At 33.2% G+C, this 20,042-nt stretch overlaps 1 protein-coding gene across 3 annotated transcripts in view; it reads left to right on the top strand.

Annotated features, from left to right (window-relative positions):
* Positions 1-18,580, top strand: part of LOC127554414 (aldehyde oxidase 3-like) — an 83,364-nt gene extending 64,784 nt beyond the window's left edge. For 2 of the 3 annotated variants that reach the window (XM_051985906.1, XM_051985905.1), the window contains exons 32-35: positions 1,929-1,994; positions 8,942-9,130; positions 9,946-10,113; positions 17,802-18,580. In XM_051985906.1, coding sequence (XP_051841866.1) covers positions 1,929-1,994; positions 8,942-9,130; positions 9,946-10,113; positions 17,802-17,855 — 477 coding nt within the window. In that variant the 3' untranslated portion in view covers positions 17,856-18,580. Of the gene's footprint in view, positions 1-1,928; positions 1,995-8,941; positions 9,131-9,945; positions 10,114-17,801 lie in introns of those variants that run through there. The other variant, XR_007951980.1, reaches the window with a different exon arrangement.
* The last annotated feature ends 1,462 nt before the right edge of the window (positions 18,581-20,042 follow it).

The raw sequence follows: 20,042 nt of genomic DNA, 5'->3' as shown, positions 1-20,042 counted from the left end.
AGAATACATAAAGTTCTTATTTTTAATGCACAGTAAGAGTTCTCTTTCCTTATAGAAGAACATTGGGCTGTCCACTTGTTCTTAAAACTTTTTTTTTCATTTAGGAAAGTCACAGGGCATGCCTGATTCCTAAGGTGGCCCACTCTGTGTTAAGCCACAGAAACCCTTTTTTGAGTTCTGGGGAAATATTAAGCTCTTAAATATAGTCGACAAAAGAGGAAATTGCTTTCTAGATTATTATGTAGATTTAAATGAGTTTTCCAATTGTCCTTATTCTAATCAAACTTTATTTTTCACCAGAATATAGTATAATTTTGGTGGTAATATTTTCCCAGTCTCCTTGTTTTAATGAAGAAATGATTGCATTCATTAATTCTGGTTTCACTTGTTTCTGGCTTTCTAAGCAAACAGGAACAAGAACAAACACCTTTTCAATTAGGAAGTTTTAGGTACTCTACATATTGAACAATAAGTGTAGACCTTAACATTTTTTGTTTAATTATTTGTTTGGACATCCCTTCATTCAAAGATTTACTAAGAACTTACTGTGTATAAAGCATTTATCTAACATTTTGGGAAATATAAATTTATAAAAAAATATAGTTATTAGCTTCATGAAGCTCTCATTTATCCAAGGGATAAAACACAAACACCGGTGATAATTAATTCTAAAGTTCTGACTTCCAGTGTTACAGGTAAATAGATGGTCATTCTCCTGATCTACAGAGGTAGAAAGCAAGTAAACAAATAGGAAATCTCTATAGGTCATTAGGAAATGGTGTGGCAACTGGCACATGCAATCAAGTACTCTATTAGGCTCTGTTTCTAGCCAAAGAAAGTAGGTGGCAGAAACTTTGACTTGGATTCTTCGGGCAACACTTGGATTGCACAAAGATATCAGGTCTTGATAACCTTCTAGACTGCATGTTATGGTTGTTCACAGTATCTTAAAAACACAAATCTAGGACCTAAGAGAAAGTAGAGTATTGATGAGTTAAACATCAAGTGGAAATTGGAATAAAGACCTCATACCCTTTACTGAGAGTATTACTTACTATTATATACACATCATTATGTCATGGTTTTGGATTAAAGGGGAGGGAGTGAAATTCTATGAGCTGAATTTTTAAAAATTAGGTATAGTGCTTACTTTTAAAATTATCCAGAATTATAAATGGATTTGGTTTGAAGATTTTTTTAAATCTTTACTGAAATATTGCATTTTGTAAAGACATTAATCTTTTTTTCTTATGTATACATATGTATATTAAAACAAATTTTAATTTTTTAAAAAAGTTTTTAGTAGCAAATTCTATTCCTCCTTCCTTCTCTCCTTCCCTTCTTCCCTCCCTGAGATTGTAGGCAATAGGATATGGAAATAACATTATTGTTGATTATGAAAGAAACTTCTTTGCTCTTTTATTTCTTTTTAAAAATGTGAACAATATTAAGCTGACAAATCAATTAAGTTTTTTTTTCACAAGTATGATTTTTTGGCTTTTTCTTGTCCACCCCTCCCTTAATTCCCCTTCCCCAACTTCCCCACTGCCAGGGAAAGAAAATACTTGTATTACTTATTTAATTCAGTCTTCCCTAAAGTCCTACCAATAGTTTACTATGGTGTAGAGGAGATAGTAAGTTCTTTAAGTCTATTCCAGTGGAGACCAAGCATCTTTGGCACATCCTATCAAGTGCCAAAAAGACTTTAAAGCCAGGCCTCATGATAGATTGCATGCTTATTGACCAAGGACAAGTCCAAGATATTTTTGGAAATGTTCAATGCTGAAATGATAGCTTAGGAAAAATGTTTCCTAACCATTGGGGGCCATGGTCTGCATATTTTTAGAGTTCCTATACTGATAAAATTATAGGTACTTGCTTTATTAAATATGGTTTACTGTCTAATATGTTAATTTGTTTTTATACAGAACATCAGAACTGATATTGTCATGGATGCCTGTTTTAGCATTAATCCAGCTATAGATATAGGGCAGGTATGTATACTTGTTATATAGTGTCACTGAATTTTTTCATTAGTTTTGTGCATATTAATCAAATAGTGGCTGTGGAATGAAGGTATGTATATTCTACTTAATCAATTTTTCTTCTGTCTTCTTTTCCAAATACTACTAATATGTAATCTTTGAGCCTAAATGAAACAGAATATTTGATTTTCTTTTTCTCTCTTCAGCCCCCAACAAATTACATCATATCTAATAGCCTGGAAGAAGACTTTTAAAATAACTTTGTCTTAATGCTACAGTAAAAAACTTAGAGGTGATTTTTTTAAATATCAGTAGCAAATACTAGTTTGTATAAGATGGATAAGAATAGTGGCAATTTTAAATTTTTTAATTTCTTTTCCAATATATGGCTGGTTTTAAATGATCTTGTTTTCTCAAAACTTAAGAATAAAGTTTTAGAAACACTGCTCTCTCTCCTCGTTCTTCTCTCTGATCACTCTTGTCTCCTTTGCTGATGTTCTCTAGATATTTTTCTTGGTCTCTCTTTTGTTCTCCCTTTATATACTCTCTTGCTTGGTGATCTCAGTTTAAATGGGTTAAATCTTCACTTCTATGCAGATGATTGCTAGATCTAAATATACAATTTTATTATCTATTCTGGACTTTAGTCCCAACTGCCTTTTGAGTGTATTGGCGTCTCAAATTCAGGCTTAGCACCTCTCCCTATTCTTTGTGATACAGCCCTTCTACCTTGTGCTCCTCCATGCCTTGCACTGATTGTTCCCTATGTTTAGAGTACTGTGCCTCTTCACTTTTATCTTCTAGGTTTCCCCAGTTTCTTCATACACAGCTCAACTTCCATAGGAAGTCATTCCTGGTTGTGCTGCTGGCTTCTTCTTTTCATTTATATTGTGTGTCTGTGTATATTTACATTCATTGATTTATAACTATGATATATATATATATATATAAAACATACAAAAATTATATATATATATATATATATATAATACTTTTACAGTTATCTATCTCACTTTAGTATGTGGACTTTTTAGTTTAAAGACTATATTTTGGCTTTTCTTTGTTTCTCCAATTCTTACTGGGAACATAATTGTTTAATGATGTTTATTGACTAAGTAATTTAATCAATTTTGAAGTACTTTGTCATGTATCATGTGATTTGATTCTGGAGCTTTTCAGTTGTTTTTAGATTTGCCAGAATCAAAATGAAAAAAATGAACAAAAAATTTTGGCTGGAAAACCAAAAGAAATAATTACAACTCTATTTTATGATAAGATGTGATCAGTGATCCCAAACTGGAACACTTTGCAACCTTAGCTGTTCCTAATGTTCTCCAGAAGTCAATGTTGTTGAGAATACTAATATGTTCTTAAAGAAGCAACTCCCCATCTCCTCCAATCTATGTCTTCTCTAGTTACTCTTGTTGAGCTCTAACTCCTTAAGTTATGGGCATATGCTTCTCAAAAAACTGAACCTGAAATTTAATATATTGCCAACAGGGAGTTGTCCCTGGGTTACTCAGTGAATCCAAATTAACATATTCTCAAACTGTGATCCTAAGATAAATGGTTGCTTAAACTTTTATATGAAGTTCTCTAGATTCAGCACCCACATATTTACAATTAGAAATTTTCCATAATAAGACATATAACTCTATTAACACAGAAGATCTTAGGATTTAAAGATGAAAATAATCTTAGAAATCATCTAGTCCAGTCTTCTCAGTTTATTAAGAAAGAAACTAAGACTTAGAAAAGTTATGTCTTTGGAGAAGTCAGGTAGCTAATAAATTGTAAAGTCTTAAAGAAAACTCAAATCTTCTGACTCCAATCCAGTATTCTTTTCTCTCTTGAAGAGGAAAAAAAAACCAACAACAAAAAGATACCAACAGGGAGAAATAAACCCAAGATAAACTTTTGAATAAGAGAATACTTAATTTCCTTTAATGAGACTGAATCACTAGACACACATAAACTACTTCTAAGCAGAAGTAGTTCTACTTGACTAAAGAAGGAACTGATTTGTAAAATTATAGAACCACTGTCATTAATATATGAAAGACTGTGGAAAATAGGAGAGAAAGGCAGAGTGCAGTTTTAGAGATGGACAATTGTCATTATGATTGTCAGGAAATGGAAGAGAATTCAGTCAGCAAAATAAAGACTAAAGAGTTTAAACTAAGTCTAAAAATGTCTAAAATGCATTATTAAAGGGATAGAAAAGGAAGCAGAGATCGAAAAGTATCAGGCATGGATTTATTAGGAACTGGTTTTGTCAGACTAATTCCATTTTTTTATTTTTTAGACAGGATAATAAATATTTTTCCTGCCCAGTGAAAGAACTTGAAAACTTATAAAAGAATTCAGTCTTAAAAGCAATAAGTTTTATTTGGTCCCTTTGAACATTTACTATGAAAAGCATTGTTGGCTAAATTGGAATCTTCAAAGGTGGGAAAATGGTGGATATGATAGGAATATAAAGGAGAGAGTCTCTACAGCAGCAAATTACAAACCTCCCAAATCAGAGCAGTATCTGACTCTAATACTAGGACAAAATCCAACACTTCCAGACCTTGGTAAAGAAGAATAATGAAGGGATGAAACTAGGGATATATCTAGAGACTCAGGAAGCATATCTATGGAAAAAGGAGGGAATCCGTGATAGTACTGTGTAATGCTTCCCCTTAGATCTGGTTCATTTTTACACTAAACTCTCACCACTTCTACTGGATTTGATAGGTGGAACTGCCAGGCCTATTAATCAACAAGGCATCATGATAGAGCAGGGATGCAAAAAAGAAGAGTGGTGATTTTATGGGGACTTTGGAATCTCTAGCAAGCACCTCTGTTTCACTTTTAACCTTGCAGGCATAAATTTACCAGGGAAATTAGGAATTTCCAGCAAGAAAGAGTCTAAATAGTGGATGGGGGGCAGTGAGGGGAAAGTGATATTCCAGATGGGATGAAAAGGAATGCTTGAAGCTGAGATAGCTTATCAGGAGAAAGATTAGTTTTGAAACCCTACAGGAATTTTTTTAAACTACTATATTGGTAGATCAAGGGAATATTGCACATATAGTTTACTTTGTTGCTAATGAAATATTAGACAAAGTCTCTTATGTTAGTTTTTATGTTTGGGGTAATATGTTAAGTAGATTCAGAACTTACTGGAGAGACATTTTTAGAGTGCTTATTAATAGTTCATTTTTATCTTCAGAAGAGGCCTCTGGTAGAATGCCAAAGGGATTTGTGCTTGGCCTTCGCTACATGAACTTTTGTTTATCAATAATTCTGATAAAAGAATGGTTGTCATGTTTATTGAATTTTCATCTGATATAAAATTGGATGGCTTAGCTAATACATTAGATGATAAAAAGAATCCACCAAAATCTCAAAAGGTTAGAATATTGAGCTGAATTTAATAAGAAAACATGTACTCTAAAAAATCAAATAGGGGTGATGATAGAAAAAAGGTAGGGACTTTCCTAAGCTCTCCTAAATTCCCCTATTTAAATGTCTCAAAATTTCTCATTTTATGTCTCAAATGACATGTCTCAATGTCTCAAAATGAATTCTGGAGTGGCTGAACTCTCAAAAGGTTGGGGTGAAACAATTTTTCCCAGCTCAAGATAACTCAGAAAGTTGGCAGGGAAGGCTGAGTAAAGGTGAGAATGGAGTACATTCCAGTACAGACTGTGCCCAAGCAAACAAGCAGTGGTTGACTCAATCCATGCAGCAATAGCAGCAGCTTCTGGAACTCTCAGCCCACAGAGAGTGAGGGGGTCAGATAATTGGTCAGAAGGATCCATCAGGGAAAAATGGACATTCAATGAAATAAAGGACTTTCAAGCATTCCTGATGAGAAGAAATAGCAAAGCTGAATAGAAAATGTGGTTTTCAAATACAAGATTCAAGAGAAGTATTAAAAGAGAAACGGGAAAGAGAAATTAGAATGGATTTAATAAAGTTAAATTGTTTACATTCATACCTGAGAAGATGATACTTGTAACTCCTAAGAACTTTCTCATCATTAGATGCAGTATACATAAACAGATGACATAGGTGTGAGTTGAATATAATGAATGATATGCAAAAAAAAAAAATTGAGGGGTAAGAAAGAGAAATGCACTGGGAGAAGAAAGGGAGAGGCAGAACAGGATAAATTATGTCGCCTAAAAAAGGTGTGAGAGAGCTTTTACAGTGATAGGAAATATGGAATTGGCTCAAAGAGAAAATAATATACCCACTTAGTTGGCTATCTATCTTACCTCCAGGAAAATAGGAAGGCAAAAAAAGATGAGAAAGATGGGGAGGCCCAAGAGAACACAGGGAAGATTTGGGGAGGGAATATTCAGAAGCAAAACACTTTGAGGATGGACAGGAAGAAAAAAAGAGAGAATGAAATAAATAGGGGGAAAGAGGTAAAGGATAATTGACAATTAATAATCATAACTATGAAAAAATGTTTACAGCACATTTCTTCATATACATAGGGAATTAAGTTGAATTTATAAAAATAGAATCTACACCTCAAATAATAAATGGTTAGGAGATAACTAGACACTTTTCAGGTAAGGTATCAAAGCTATCTATAGTTATATACAAAAATTCTCTAAGTCATTATTGATTAGAGAAAAGTGAATTGAGGCAACCCTGAGGTACTACCTCACACCTATCAGATTGATTAATATGATAGAAAATGAAAATGATAAAAGTTGAAAAGGATGTGGAAAAATTGGAACACTAATGTATTGTTGGTGGAATTGTGAACTGAGCAGCTATCCTGGAGAGCAATTTGGAACTATGCCCAAAAGGTTATCAAACCAAACTGTGCATAACCTTTGATTTAGGACTATCACTACTAGATCTATATTCCCAAAGATATTTTTAAAAAGGAAAAGGATATATTGGTACAAAAATAATTTAGCAGCTCTTTTTGTTATAGCAAAGAATTAGGAATGTGTCATAAATGACTTTGATAGAATACTATTGAGCTACACAAAATGATGAGCAAGATGATTTCAGGAAAATGTGTGAAGCGTTACATGGACTAATGCAAAATGAAGAGAACAGAAGAGAAGAGAACATTGTGCATAGAGCAATATTATACAATGATCAACTGAATGCCTCAAGTATTCTCAACAATACAATGATCTAAGACAATTCTAAAGTAATCATGATGAAAAATGCTGATAGAGTCTGAATGCAGATTGAAGTATTTGTCACTTTATTTTTTGTATTTTTTCTTTTTTGATTTATCTTCTTTCACAACATGACTAATAGAGAAATTTATTTGCATGATCCTACATGTGTAATCTATATAAAATTGCTTAATAGCCTGGGGGGGGATTAGAAGGGAAGAAGGGGAGGGACTTGAAATTTAAATTTTGAAAAAATAAATGTTAAAGTTTGTCTTCATATATTATTGCGAAAAATAAAATACCATTTGAAAAAATAAAAAAAAACCAAACAAATCCAAACCCCCAAATTATCTGAACCATTTTAAGGCACCATTTAGGTGCTAGGAATATTAAGATAAAAACAAGAATTCCTGTGGTAAGACACCTGTATAAATTCTAATTACATTCTAATAGGGGATGATATTTGAAACACAAATATGTATTTCAAGGAAAATTGAGAAGGATAAGGCAAATATACAGAGAAAATGTGGCACTTGAATTTAGCCTTGAAGTAGTCATAAAAAGGACCATGTCTTTCCCTAAGTATTCTGGCTAGACTAGCAGACATATATCCTCAACTCAAAAAAAAAAAAAAGAAAGAAAGAAAGAAAGAAAGAAAAGAAAACAACCCTAAGTTTCATCATCATAATAGTTTTCTCTTTTTATTGGATCCTTCCTTTATATCACATAAGACATTCAAAGTTCCTTAATTAAATATAACCTACCTATATTTGATCTTAAATTGTACTTTTAAATTACCTAAACTGGATTTTAGTAGCAAATAACAGAAAAATCGAGCAGATTAAGTTTTAATACTGCCTTCATCCCCTCTTACTCACAGTTGATGGTTGAAGACAGTAGCCATCTCTGCCTAACCCATGATACAATAATAGTTAATCCAACATTTTGTTATATCCCCCTTCCAAAAAAGAGGATGGTGCAAAGAGGAAAAAAAGAGATTAACTGAAAAGGAGCAAAAATGTACAAAAAAGATCGTTAATATTGGCTTTATTTTGTGATAATTCAGAATATTCTGAACAACTTTCATTTTTTTCCTGAAATAGCAAAATTTTAACTAGGAACATGAAATTCACAGGAATTTTACTGTATTTAGCATTCAGTAGTATTATAGGAATAGCTGTGGTATAGAGTTAGTGGAAATGGATTTGGTGTTAGAAGTCTGGGATGAAATCAAGGCTCTTTTACTTATTTTTACATTTCAGGCAAGTTATTTAATAGCTAACACATAGTTTACTTTAAGGTTTTCCAAGCACATCATATATGTTATTAAATTTGTACTTTATAAATAACTCTGTGAAGAAGGTACTCTGTATTACATTCCTACTTTGCAGCTGACAAAACTGAGGTCCAGAAGAATTAGCTGATTTGTTCATAGTGATATAGCTAATAAATATCAGATATTAGATTTAAACTCATGTTCTTGATGCTCTATAATCACATCCTTTCCTTGATTATTCTGAATTTCCAAGTTCTTCAAATTCCAATGGACCTTGTAAGCTCAAAGATTTCATGGATAGGTCCATTGATGGAGTTCATCTTTAATACCTGTAAACCTGATTCTCTAAATTCAAATAGACATATCACCAAATTAGTCATGGGATAATTAATATTTTTCATCATAGCAACTTAAAAAATCACTAAATAATTCAGACATCCTTTGTCAGTGGAGGGAGAATTCATGTGGCAAAAATTATGGATTACTGAAGTATATAACTATTAAAATATTTTATGAGACCTATATTTTATTTGTTTCAGATTGAAGGTGCATTTACCCAAGGGCTTGGACTTTATACTTTGGAAGAATTGAAATACTCTCCTGAGGGAGTCCTGTATACCAGAAGTTCAGATAAATATAAAATTCCTTCAATCACTGACATCCCAGTGGAGCTTAATGTTTCTTTGTTAACTTCAACAAAAAACCCAATCGCAATTTACTCATCTAAAGTAAGTACTAACACCTTTAATTTATTTGAATCTAAAAATGTCTATTTACTAAATGAATCTAAACAAGAGAACTGTTACTTACCACAAACATAGAAACAGGGATTAATCCTGTGATTTCCTTGTTATCAGTACTCTGAGGTGAGGAAACTGTTTTGAGTAGTTGCAATTTATAGTCTAAACTTGCCTAGAACACTGAGAGGTTCAGTGCTTGTCCAGGGTGACACAGCCCCTGTATATTAGGAATAGGATTTAAAGCTAAGTCTTCCTGGATTCCAGAGTTGCTTTTTTGTTCACAATGTCATGCTGCCTCTCATCTACGTGAAATATCAAAAATCTAGAAAAAGATCTCCAGAATGTTTGGTATAATATCTTTGGGGGATTTCTGGGAGGGCATGGACATAAAATGAGAAAGTCTGAGTGAGTTGTGATCTATGTCTTCAGATCACAGATCCTTTAAGCAATTAAATATGAGGAGGGAAAATGGCATTAGGTGTATGTAGGAGTATATCAGTATATCAGTATGTGTACAGTAGTTCATAACTTAATGTCCTGGTGATAGATCTGAAATTTCTCTGTCAGCTAATCAATAATTATTCAGGCTCTCCCATGTAACTCATTTGATAATTGATAAATAACTTGTTTAATAGATATAATTCAAAAAACATGCTTCTGAGAAAGGTATAATTTTGTATCCTTTAAATCCTCAAAAGGTTGTTAAAGAAGTGGCTACCTATATTGCTTGTGATATTGATTAAACAGTGTCTGTTTTAGGTATAGGTGTGAAAACCCCCCTGGACTTCTTTATTTTCTCTTAGGGTTTAGGTGAATCAGGAATGTTCCTTGGATCATCTGTGTTCTTCGCTATACTTGATGCTGTGACTACAGCACGAAAGGAGAGAGGCCTGACTGAAACTTTTTCAATGAGCAGCCCTGCAACCCCTGAACTGATTCGAATGATCTGTGTGGATAAATTTACTGATCTGGTATGGAGCTCTTTTTTTTTTTTTTTTTTTTTTTTTCTTTTTTACTCTCTATGGATTCTCACCAGCTTCTTTCTTTTGTTATCAAAGCTCTCTCTGGGACTTGTCAGCTTGAAAAGGAAGGCAGTAGTAGTTAGTGTCACATGGCCAGATCCCTTTATTAGTGGTTGTGAGGAGGGAAAAAAGAGAAACAAAACATCAAACAAAAACAAATAAACAAAAAGCGTCAAACAGTGACTTGTTCTGGAAACAGAAATTTGTATTCCAAAAAGATAAAAGTTTTTTAAAACCCTTTCTGTCCATCAAGAGAGACACAGTGGAATAGTAGCAAGAGAACTGGTGTTAAAGCCAAAAGTTCTACATTCGAACCTTGGTTTTGATATTTATTAGCCTTGTAACCTTGGAAAGTCACTTAACCTCTGAAGCTAATGAGTTAGTTCTTGAATAAGAATACTAAGACTTGCCTTACCTGTTTCAGATGGTAGTGCTTAGGAGTGTCAACCTTAAAATGCCATGTATATGTGAGCCAAGGTCCAAAACAGAAAGTCATTTCCAAGCCTACCCATAATGATCTCTCCTTCTCTGATGTTATAGCCCACATAGTTGGGCAATCAAGCATTTATTAGGCACTTACTCTTGCCAGTTGTAGGTAAGGTGACAGAACACAAAGATATAAATATTGTCCCTACCCTCAAAAAGTTATATTTTATCACAATTGTCAACATGTACATGAAGAAATGCATATAAAATATATAAAGGATAAAAGGGAAGGGTCATAAAGTGGAATCAAGAAAGACTTTATGTAGAAAAAGTGATTACTGAACTGAGATTTGTAGGAAGCTTCATTGGAAGGTAGTTAGTGCAAAGATGCTGAGATGAGATTTGGAACTTTATATGTGAGGGATCTTAAGAAGGCATTTTGGCTAGATTCTATGGTGTTGGTCAGAAAGTCATGTATAATAAAATTAGAAAGGTAGCTTAGGAAGAGTTTCTGAAGGACTATAAAAAAGGAATTTGAAACATTTTGTATTTGATGTTAGAAGCAATTGAGGATCAATGGTATTTATTGAAAAGAATAATGGCATGGTCAAATTTGTACTTTAGGAGAATCACCTTAACAGTTCCATAGAATAAGAATTGAAAAGGGGTAAGATTTGAATCAGAAAAACTAATTAGGAGGCTGTTGAAATATCTAAACTAGAGATGATGATAACTTGAATTAAGGTGGTAGCCTTATAAGTACAGAGAAGGTAACAGATGGAAAGATATGGTGTAACTTGAAATGAAAAAAATTGGCAACAGATTAGATATATGAGATGAAGAAGAATGAGGAGTTGATATTATTAAGGTAGGGATCTTACTCAAAGGACAATAGGTCCCTCAACACAGCTAGAGTTTAGAAGAGAGATGGTTTCAATGTAAGGCTAATAAACAGATTTGGAATTGCATTTGGAATACCTGTAGAAAATCCAGTTTAAAATGTCCAAAAGATAGTTGGAACTCAAGAGAAACTAGGACAGGGTATATAGATTTGTAGATTGCTACTTACAGAAGATAATTAAAATTATGGAAACTAAAAATGAAGTCACCAAGTGAAAATGTTCATAGAGAAGGGAATAATATCTAGGGCAGAACATTATGGCACACTCACAATCAAGAGGAGTTATATGAATACTGAATCAACAAAAACAAAAAAGAAGCTGTCAGATGGTAGGAAAACTAAGAAATGAAAACCCAGAAAAGAGAGAGATTCCAGAGGAAAAAACAATCAACAATGTGAGATCGTGCAGAGAGGTAGAGAAGGATAAGGACTGAGAAAATCCCAGAAGATTTGAAAATTAAGAGATCTTTGGTAACTTTGGCGAGAATATTTTTCATTTGAGCAATAAGGTCATAAGTTAGATTACAAAGTGGTTCTCCTAGTTGCATTGTAAGTGTAACAAAAAAATTACTGGTTGAAAGATTTTCTATTTGTAAACCAGTCATCCCCTAACTTGGGTTCTTTAGCTTTCCCAGTTCCTTAATTTTCCTTAGTTTTTCTAACACTTGATCTTCTTCAAGGGCAGGAGGAAAAGTCCTAAGCTCAGGCCAATGGCAAAAACATTGTAGAATAAAAGAGAATCACAAGAAGGGGAAACCAGAAAAAGACAAATTAGATATTTTATGGATAGATAGGTAACAAAAAGTCATTTAGCAGTATTCACACATTTTTTACTGGCAAGGGGATTAAAATATCCACTTATGTTAGGCAAAGACAAAGGTCATTGAAGAGTTTGGTGGTGAGAGAATTGAGAAAGTATTTAGTGTAGCTTTTTGAAGACACATAGAGGTTTATATGCTCTTTTATTACATGCCAACCAAAATTATAAAGTTTTCATTGTTTCTAGGAATCAAAAGTCTAAAGTCGTAAGGGACTTCAGAGGCCATCCAATCCATACCTTTCACTTTACATATTGGGAAACTAAGACTCAGAATCATCCAGTGTCATTACACAGGAAGTATCAAAGATAGGACCTGAGCCCAGACCTTATGACTCTACGGAAAGTGTTCTTTCCATTGTAGCTCTTTAGGCCATTTCCATATCATGTCATCCCAGCCAAGAGCTGGGATAGTGGGTACTAAAAAAAGGTTAAGCACAAGAGATCTCTGAATATAGTAGTGGGCAAAACTGTATTTATTAATAATAATTTAGTTCCTAAAATCATCTTCATAAAGTTTACTGAGGAAGATAATTCAACCACAGTTCAGAAAAAAATAGTTATTTCTTGTTTACTAGGGATGCTATCACCACCATAATTTCTTATTGAAAAGGTTGCTGAAGATTTACTTTAACTACTCATCACATATGTCCTATTGACTCAATCTGAGTCCTTGTTTTATCACTTACAAGACATAGACAAGTCATTAGACACCTTCAGACCTGATGGCTATTAAGTCTGCCATGTCTATCTTACAAGCTTATGGTCAGGATCAAACTGTATCTGAAATGTCTTTTTGTTTAATCTGTAAAAATCACATAGAGTTTTTTTAAACCTGAAATTAAACTCTTTAATTTCATGAATAATATTTTTTAAAAGTGCTAACAATATGGAATAACTAAAAAACATTTACCACCTACTATATGCCAGGCATTGTACTGAACATTTTATAAATATTATCTCATTTAATTTTCACAACTCTGGGCGGTAGGTGCTATTGTTAACCCCATTTTTGTTGAGCAAATTGAGGCAGAAAGAACTTAAATTACTTAGCTATAGTTACATGGCAAGTATATGTGTGAGGTAAGATTTGAACTATAGTTTCCTTTGTTCAGATCAAGCACTCTATCTCCCATACTGCTAGTTAGTTGCCTCAGGTCATGAAATTTTGAACTAGGTTCTGAACCTCATTTATCACATCCATGAAATAGAAATGATGATTGCCTTACAGGGTTGTGAAAGAAACAAAATAAGATAATATCTATGGAAGTATTTAATAAACTTTAAAATGTGATTATTATTACAAATTTGCTATACAGGCTAAGAAAAGAAAGGGAAAAATAAGATGATAGAACATTTTACATTCAGAGATTTAGTTTAACCTAAAGATAAAAGAGGCATATATAGGAAGGACAATGAGATGCATTGAAGAAAGTATCACTAATTTGAATCAACCTTCTTTTGGCTTCTTGACTTGAGAAATGTTGCCAAGGGTATGAGTACTAATGGGAACAGTCCCAAAGTGCTTATAATTAACATCTTACCTCAGTTACCCTCAGGAAGCCATTCCTATTTCTGAGGCCCTTTCCAGATTGCCTTCTGTACACATAGAAAAATTAGGTTACAGCTTCTATGGTGTGAACAGAACTTCTGAAAAGTCCTTCTGTCCTAATTCTGCCTGGCCAACTTTCCAGTGTTCTGAAATTCCCAATCATTGCCTTGGCCTAAGCTTTTATGGTAGATATCAGAATCCTAGGAAAGGTAATACATTCCCATTAACAAAAAGATTCACAGAATGATTAACTGTTAATTTTGAAACTCCCAAGACAATGAAAATCAAAATAAGTGGGTTAAGGAAAGAGCCGCTGCTATTGGAAGTGACCAGCAGTGGTGATGCTGTTATGATAAGGAAAATTTGGGTCACTGTTAATCTTGGAGGCAGAATAATAATAATATAGATCTCATGTTGCTCAGAATTCTGGAGATGTTCCTGAGGCATGGTAATAGTTAAATTTGTCACACCATTGAACTTTTAATGTACAGATAATGAGAAATAGTATTTTGTGGATCAGGCTGTTGGTCACTAGAGTGTTTTACATAAGAGAGTGGTAGGAATACACAAGAATTCCTGGTTGACTCTAGAAGGTATACCTGGAATTGCCCATAGAATTGGTTCTGTGTCTTATTCTCCTTTTGTCTTCACTATGGAGAGTGTAGGTATTCTAAAGTATAAGGATTGGTCCTGACTCAAGTGCCCATTCAGGATACTCCAGAATTGGAGAGATAAGTAAAGATGGCACTGAGATAAGATATAGCCTAGGGCTCCTCAACAAAAATGAAATAGAGAATGTTGTATATTATCTATAGTTATTTTAAATAGGATTTCTCTTTCGATCTCTTGCTGCTGGACTTTTTTATGGATTTATTTTATATCCTGCAACTTTGCTAAAATTGTTAATTGTTTTCTAGTAAATTATTTTTAGTTGATTCTCTAGGATTTTTAAGTATATCATCATATCATCTACCAAAAATGAGAATTTTGTTTCCTGATTACTAACTTTTACTGCTAAAGCTAACATTTCTAGTACAATATCGAATAGTAATGGTGATAATGGGAAATCTTGTTTCACACTTGATTTTATTGGAAATGATTCTAGTTCATTCTTGTTATATATAATGCTTACGGATAGTTTTAGAAAGATTGTATTTATTATTTTAAGGAAAACTCCATTTATTCCTGTGCTTTCTAGTGTTTTTAATAGGAATGGGGGGTTGTATTTTGTTAAATGCTTTTTCTGCATCAATTGATATAATCATGTGATTTGTTACTTTGTTTACTGATATGGTGAATTTTGCTGATAGTTTTCCTGATATTGATACCTGCATTCATAGTATAAATTCTGCTTGGTTATACTGTAGTTGATTTTTGGTTTTAGCCCAAGCTTCTTTGGGGATAGAATATCATATTCCTGGTCCTTTGATCCTTTGATGTGGAAGCTTCTAGGTCTTTAGTAATCCTAATTGTAATTCCTCAACATTTGAATTGTTTCATTCTGTTTGCTTGCAATATTTTCTCCTTGATCTGATAATTCTGGAATTTAGCTACAATATTCCTTGGAGTTTTCATTTTGGGGTCTCTTTCAAGAAGTGATCAGTGGATTCTTTCAATGATTATTTTACCCTCTGGTCCTAGAATATCAAGGCAGTTTTCCTTATGATTCCTTGCAAAATGTTGTGTAGGCTTTTTGTTTTCATCATGACTTTCAGGCAGTCCAATAATTCTTAGATTCTCTATCCTGGAACTATTTTCCAGATCAGTTGTTTTTCCCATGAAGTACTATTATTCTATTTTTTTGCTGAGGCATTTAGGGTTAAGTGAGTTGCTCAGTGTCACACAACAAGGAAGTGTTAAGTGTCTGAGGCCAGATTTGAACTTAGGTCTTCCTGACTTCAGGGCTGGTGCTATATCCACTACACCCACTAGCCGCCTCTATTCTATTTTTTTCATTTTAAAAATTTTCTTTGATTGATTCTTGATTTCTTATTGTGTCATTCACTTACATTTGTCCAAATCTAATTTTTATTGAATTATTTTCTTCAAATAGTTTTTTTTTTTACCTCCTTTTGCATTTGGCCAATTGTACTTTTAAAAGAATTGTTTTGTTCTGTGTTTCTTTTTTTTCCTATTTCACCCATTCCATTTTAAGAAATTCAATCAATTTCTGTACTTCTTTTTCCAAGGTGTTGGCTTTTCCCCAAAACTTTCATAACTCTTCTGCAATACTCCTTCCTCCTTCCCATCATTTTTCTTCTCTTTCTCATTTAAAATCCTCTTTAAAAAACTTTTCTAAGAGACTCTTTTGAATTGGAGACCAGTTCATATGCCTTTCTGAGGCTTCATCTGCAAGCATTTAGCCTATGCTGTTCTCTTCTGGGTTTGTGTTCTGTTCTTCTCTTTACCTACAGTAGCTCTCTTATGGTCAAAGCACTTTTTTTTTTTTTGCTCATTGTTAAAGTTTGAGGTTTGCTCTTAGGGTACAGGGGAGATTTTCCTGAGCTTACCTGCTGGGGACAGGAACTTCTTACTAATTCACTGGTGCTGGTGATGCAGGCTTCCCCACTATGCTGAGCAGCCAGACCATGACCATGTGTGATGCTGTGGTTCAGGGACTCACAGTTACAACTGGCCCGCTGATCTGGCCTTCTGAACTAGGGCAGAATAACCAATGCTTCTGTATTTTGGCTAAGACCTCCCTAACCGCCTGCACCATGTTCCCCCCTGCCCAACCTTTCTTAAAGTTGTTCCAAAGATACCTTAAGCTGGAAAAGTATTATACCGAATATTTGTTCTGTCACTCTAAAATCCATAATGAGGCTTGTTGATTCTGAAGGAGATCTCTGGGGGAGAGGTCAGGCAATGTCCTGTTTATTCTCTGCCTTTTTGGCTCTATACCAGGGGAGAAGTACTATTACAAACCCCCATTTTATAGATGAAGACACTGAGGCAAACAGATTAAGTGATTTGCCTGGGATCACATATCATATGATGGTGATATTGATAATGGGTTGATTATATGGAGTTATTGGATCAAATTTCTTCCAATAAAAGAGGCATCGAATTTCCCATTTAAAGGAAAATTCCTTTTGTGGAAAGCCCAGTCACTCTTAGGAGAAAAGTTTGAAGCAGGAGACACTAATCACAAACCAAATATGTGACTGGCACCAGGGGATAAGGCTCAGGCTCAGGAACTCTAGATCCTGAAGTCCTCAGGAACAAATAGAGCAACATATTTTCCTTTCCATCTGATAAGTCATTAACTATCAAAATTCCTCAGCACCATTAGAAAAATTACTTTGGTAGCAGTTGTCATGATTTTGAACTATTTTTCCCCTGGAAATTAAATAAAGATCGTTCCAAACTATGTTAATTCACCTACTTCCACTAAATCACAGTTTTACAACTGAGAATCCTGGCTAAAAATAGAATATTAGAGATGTAAGCAATCTTAAAAATAATTTAGTTCAATCCTTCTATTTTCTGGAGGAGAAAATAGAGAGTAATGATTTGTTCACATTCATGTAGGTTGTATAAACCCACTTCTTCTGAATCTGAGATTTGCATTCTTTCCACTAATTTACTCTTCTTTAAAGAAAAAAAACTTTTAGGACCAACTTGAAAAACAAAAAAGAAGCTATTCTTAGACACCATGCAAATGGGAGAATTTGGAGTTGGGCATTCAGGCCAAGATGAATATGGTCTCCCAGAGAAATTATTTCCTATGCAGGTCAAGAGGGATACTTCTACTAAGTCTTAGGGAGATGCTGATAACCTCTCCTGGATAATCATGGCAGCATCAGTCTCATCAAGATTTACTGTTTGAATTAACAGCTCAGCTAAATTGCAATTAGTTATATAGGTTGAGTGAATGTATTAATTTTCCCTTTTTAAACCTTCTTAATATTCCTTTTAAAATTTTTTATTTTGTCTTTTAGATTCCACGAGATGACCCTAAATCCTATAAGCCTTGGTCCATCCCTGTTGCCTAATGTTTAAGTTCCAGAACATAATGTAACTTTCTGATTAATTTAAAGACAGCCATTAACCAATTTAAATGTTTCTGTTTTAAAATCTGTAGAAAAGAATATGTAATTCTTAAATATAATTATGCCTATCAGATGCCTTAGAATCTCAAAATATGTAAGTTAATTGAATTTGTTTACTTTTAAGACTAAATAAAAGATGATATTGTTTCTTTTCACCTATTATTTTTCAGTTGTGATAACAGATAAAAACAGGTTGTACTTAACTAGATGAATAAAAAAGAAAAAGAAGGCTCTTTGCAACATATTGTCACATTCCAGATAAAATTGTGAGAATAGAACACAAGCTGTTTTCTTATAATTAGTGAAATTTGCCATTTGAGAAAATATTTTTTAAATGAAATATTTTGCTTGAATTTTTCTTCAGCATATTTGAAAAATGGCCATTAGCTTATTAAAGTAGTATGAAAGTATATAATCAGAGATAATCTCATTCCTCATTTTATTGTATAACTTGATCTGAAATAGTACATTTCAACATATAATCTCTATTTGTCCAAGATCTTGTGTTCCTGTCATTGATTCTCTCAATGTAGTTCTGTAGAGTTGCCAATTTATAAATTGTGTACAATCAAATAGGATGAGAACTTAAGGAAAAAATATATTTGTGTCAAGTTTAAAATTATATCTTTAAGAAAACAAAATTTTGCACATTAAAAATGTTATTGATGCTTTTTTGTTTTTAAATCACTCATTTCCCATATTCCCTTTCAAAATGAACTTTCCTTTAAGACAAAAAAAAAAAGAATTAAGCAAAAACATAAATGCAGAGAATGTGTCTAATAATATCTACAATAGTAGAAGAAGGAGATATGCCTCTTTATCTCTTTTCTAGGACTGCCAATAATTTTCCCATAGTTTAGAATTCAGCATTCCTTTAGTGATCTCACATTATTTTAGCCATTGCATTCTTGTTCTCTTGGTCTTGTATATTTTTGGTTTGTATTTGTTCATTTGTCATTAAAAAACAAACAGAAAAATGGAAAGTATATCTTGGGAACAATTTATACATTAGAGAAGTTTTTGGGGACAGTGTGTATAAAATGCAAATATTCAAAATATATTAAGTACAATGAAAACAGCAGAAAGGAAAGAGGGTATTAGAATTAGAAATAAACTTTTCCTCTTTCTGTAAGGGCATCCTTATCCTTTCAGTTACCTAGGTTTATAATTTTGATATTATTTTTAGGATTTTTGAGGAAAGTTTTTTTTTATTAAATGCCCTATAGAAATATATTTACATTTGCCAGAATGACAGGATGCTCATCTACCCCTGCCTCCTCTCCATTCTCCTTTCTTTGACTCATACTAAATTATCTTTCTATCTACTGATTGCTTTCTTGATGCTTAAAAACACCCTAGTTTCCATCCTTAAAAGTCTTCACTTAACTGTGCCATGCCATTGAATTATGGTCCAATACCCTCTTTTTTCCCAATCAAATTTTAAGATAGAAAATTTATATATACTCATTTTCTGTGCTCTATATCCTTTCACTCACTTATAAAGTCATTCCAGTCCAGTTTCTAGTTCTGTCACTCTCCTAAAATTGTCTTCTCCAAAACTGCCAAAGGATTCCTTAATTATTAAATCCAATGGCCTTTCATCTTTCATTTACTTAACCTCTTTAATTTTGACACTGTCAATTATTCCCTCTTTCTAGATATCTTCTTCTCCCTTGGCTTTTGTGATATTGCTCTTTATTGGTTTCTTTTCTACATCCAGCTGTTTTTTCATAATCTCTTTTGTTAGATCATTTACATCTCAGGTCCCTAAATAGATATTCCTTAATTCTTTGCCCTGCCTCTCTATATCTCCTTGCAGATTTGATCAATTCCTATGAGTTCGATTATCACCTCTAAGCAGATAACTAAAATTTATATATTTAAAAACAATCTCTCTCCTGATCTTTGATCACAAATTTCCTGCTTCCTATTGGAATTTCTACCTAGCTATTCTAGAAGCATTTCAAACTCATGTGTCCCAAATAGAGATAATGTCCCATTGTCTTACCCCAGTGAAAATTTCATTTCTTTCACTCTTCTTTGCTTCTATTAATAGCACTATACTCTTCCATGTCATCCATGTTTGCAATTCTTATTTCTATCTCCTCCTTTCTTATCTAATTTATTTCA

This window comes from Antechinus flavipes, chromosome 3 (genome assembly GCF_016432865.1).
Source record: "Antechinus flavipes isolate AdamAnt ecotype Samford, QLD, Australia chromosome 3, AdamAnt_v2, whole genome shotgun sequence".
In the NCBI taxonomy this organism is placed as follows: domain Eukaryota; kingdom Metazoa; phylum Chordata; class Mammalia; order Dasyuromorphia; family Dasyuridae; genus Antechinus; species Antechinus flavipes.
This window is presented reverse-complemented; position numbering and strand designations above follow the sequence as displayed.